The 3,709-nt window shown below is 31.6% G+C and overlaps 1 protein-coding gene across 4 annotated transcripts in view; it reads right to left on the bottom strand.

Annotated features, from left to right (window-relative positions):
- Nucleotides 1-3,709, bottom strand: part of LOC119596153 (tRNA (uracil-5-)-methyltransferase homolog A-like) — a 26,410-nt gene that overhangs the window by 4,432 nt on the left and 18,269 nt on the right. The window contains exon 16 of one of the 4 annotated variants that reach the window (XM_037945326.1): nt 3,143-3,446. The exons of 2 other annotated variants lie outside the window; for them this stretch is intronic. In XM_037945326.1, the coding sequence (XP_037801254.1) occupies nt 3,369-3,446 (78 nt within the window). In that variant the 3' untranslated portion in view covers nt 3,143-3,368. Of the gene's footprint in view, nt 1-3,142; nt 3,447-3,709 lie in introns of those variants that run through there. One more of the 4 variants, XM_037945327.1, reaches the window with a different exon arrangement.

Below are 3,709 nucleotides of genomic sequence, written 5' to 3' on the forward strand. Positions count from 1 at the left end.
TTTTGATAATGGAGCCTTCAGAGTATTTTAGGGAAAAAAAACATTTAATTTTTAGGATTAATGGCCTAAATGGAAATAGGGCCCTATATGTCTACTGTATAATTACTTAAAATAAAGATATTTTCAGTGTCTTCAAAACATACAGGTTATGTTTTTTTTTTTTCATAAACAAACAACAAATACATAAACATGGGGGGGGGGGCTTTAGGCACTTTATAGGTTAAACATCTGTGTTCATGATTTATTTAAAAACCTATTTAGAAATCCCCACAATTAATTTGACTCATCAATGAAAATTTACTTTATTCTTGGAAGGCTGTTTATCCTTATTTGCTAGTTGTTGACCCCTTGGATCTGGGTGACATGACCACCATCATGAAAAAAATTGGTTGAGGGCAGGGTGTTGAGAATATTGGGAAATTTAGCTAAGGAGCCTCATACTTATGAAAGTTGCAACTCCAGTAAACCTAATGCCCAGATTTTGGCCCACTTGCAGACAGTGAGGCACCCAGATCCAAATGGTTAGTGTAAAGCCAAATCTACATTTTACATGATACCAATTTTTGGTCCATAACATAAAAGAAAAATAAAGTACTATAGAGCATAATATAATAGACCTTATGGCATTCTCAAGCAATTATATTCTAAGCCTATTAACCCTCATGACAGAGACTCCAGCTCCATGCTCCTATATGAAACAGTCTGTGCCATGTGCACTCTTCCTTGCTGATATATTACAAATGCTGGTTTCTAATGCCAGCAGCAAACTTACCATTCATCATGGAAAGCTGCCTTTGGCCTCATTCTGAAGGGGAATGGCTGAATTTCATGTCAACAGAAATTTACTTGACAACCACCATTGTCAAAAATACAGAGAAGCATTTTAAGTGTAGCAATCTACCATTTTATAAGTGACTCAGTATCACAAAGTTCATGATCAAATTTGCTGATGTTAACTACATTTTTTCCTGCAATAATGTGCATCCTCCAAACATGTAATCAAGAATGTTCAGAACTGTCTAAAATAGGACTCCCTTGAACTATGTATCACATCAGGCTCATATCACTTATCTGTTTATTCATATTTGTGTTAATCTATCCTTCAATACTTAGTAGCCCGGAAGTTCTGATATCTCTCCAAAAATATTTAGCAGCATACATAGACTTCAAAGAATGCAAAAAAGTAACAGCAAAACAGTCAAGCTGGTAACCAAAAGAAGATATCCGATCCTGGAAAGAAAAAGTTACTGAATTCTTTTGATGGTTTGCAGGCTCAAGACCACTGTTACTGTCACTTTCATTGCTACTACCTATTCACCTACCTACTCACCTATTTACCATTTTATTCATGTCTATATGGATATATCACAGTCATCTACCTATCCATCTACATATCTATCTACTATATGTAAATCTTACCAATGTGTCTACCATTCTACTAGCTTCTATTTACTTACCAACTCCCGCTTTCTCTCTCTCTATCTTTTTCTCTTGTGCCCTTGCCAACTCACTTCATCATACCTTTCCTTTTTTTTTTATCTCTTCCTCCTCTTACTCTCTCTCTCTCAATGCACTCACTCATCCATTGTCTAACCCACACATATACAGATGTACGCACACACACGCATGCTCTCACTCTCTCACTCACTCGGTCTGTCTTACAATAACAGAAAAAAAAGGTATCATTAAAACTTCCTAAGTTGGTATATCATATAAAGAGCTTTTTCATTTCTATCCTTGAGGAACACTACAAGATTTTTTTTTTTCCTTTTCTTTTTCTCTTTTATATATATATATATATATATATATATATATATATATATATATATATATATATATATATATATATATATATATATATATATATAAATCCAAAACTCTTAGTAGACCCTGTTGTATGTAATGCACAGTGCCCCTTGTTTTATTTTGTGTAACTGACATATTAAAAACCATGAATTTGCATCATGTTTTATCAGTGTAAAGAAAGCAACATTTTTTTATATGCTAATAAACTTTCCACATATCGGACTACCAAATTTTCAAATTAATGTTTTATCTTGATGTCGGGTGCAATAAATGTACTATTCTTTATAGTTTGTGTGAAATAAATTTCTATATTATATATAAGGAAATATTTAGATATAATTGATGTAGCAACGTTTAACCAAAATGTAAGCTATTTTACATACTTTTAGTCAAAAGAACTAATAAATATTGCTGATACATTAAAAGATATAAAAATGAACAGCATGTTTTAAAGGGCATGCCTATGACAAACTACCTTTCTAACAAACAAAAAATTATTAGGCAAAGAAAATAACAGACAAAGAGAAATAAAAGAACATACAAAACTTTTGCACACAAAATTACTCATGCATTAAATCAATCAACCCTTTACGTTTTCAATTCTCATAAAAAAAAAGGTTTTGGAAGTCTAGACCACACTTGGAAACATTTTCAAGAAACTATGGCTAGTGTTTGAAATCACATTTCTCTTGTTTTCCTACATGATTTTGAGTATGTTTCATACTTGGAAACTAGAAAAAAAATTGCAAACAATTCTGGCATTATAAAATAGAGCATGAAATAAACCTTTCTTGTCTGTACATTTCTGCAAATATATTCTGGAAATTCTCCTCTCCCTAAATGCCAGTCAGTATTTTAAACTTTTCTTTGTGTTACATGTTGAACCTCTCAGGAATTTCACTCAAAGTATTTCAGATTACATTCTTGTTACAAAAACACAAACAATAAATATAATACAATTACTGATAAAATTGATATTTTTCTTGTTACTATTAATATCATCATTAGTGCTATCACTAATATAAATATTAACTGGCACGTCGGGATACACACTATCACAGGAAAGGATGCCAAAACACAGTTTTCAAGTGTTTCAAGTTTTCAAACAAGTTTTTAACTGTTAAGGTATACTTAGGACATTGTCCAAAAATAGCTTGCAAACAGTTTAAGAAAGATGTTTCCATGTCTGGACTGGGCTTGAGAATGATGTAATTCTATCATTTCACGGTTTGGTCTATGTGTAAATTCACATAATGTTGCTTTCTCCTCCTAGATGACAATGAATGTGTGACCTAATACTGGATCAGGAACAAAGACATAGGATTTTTTTTTAACAGAATCTTTAATATTCAAGATTATACAAAAGCTTAAACTTGCTAACTATCTAAATTACTAACAACAGATTTAAAATGACATTCAGAATAATAATATTCTTCTAAATAAACTAAAAGTTCAAATGAAAAATATAATGCAATGATTAAAAATTTGAAGTAACAATTGTTGTCTTTTATAAATCATTACTGTATAACAGGTGAGTTAAACTCTATAGTAGCCTTAAACCACTAATTCTCCTTCTGTTTCTTCTGTACACTTTCGTCACTGTCTTCCAACGTCCTCTTACTTATATTTCCAGACTCCTGCTGTTGAGTAAACCAGAAAATCTCTCAAATCACATGGCCAAAAAGTCAAGAAAAAAAAAGAAAAAGAAAAAAAAAAAAATTATTATGAGTGGAAGATGGCCAATCACTTTAAATATTGGTAATGCAAAACAAAAGAAATATCAGATATTAAATATATGTAGAAATTATCCACCCAAAGGTAAAAGCACACCTTAAACTTTTTGTCTATGATTTCTGGAGCAAAGACGGTAGCAATCAACCATGAGTGCCATGCAAGAGGTATT

Source organism: Penaeus monodon, chromosome 37 (assembly GCF_015228065.2).
Source record: "Penaeus monodon isolate SGIC_2016 chromosome 37, NSTDA_Pmon_1, whole genome shotgun sequence".
In the NCBI taxonomy this organism is placed as follows: domain Eukaryota; kingdom Metazoa; phylum Arthropoda; class Malacostraca; order Decapoda; family Penaeidae; genus Penaeus; species Penaeus monodon.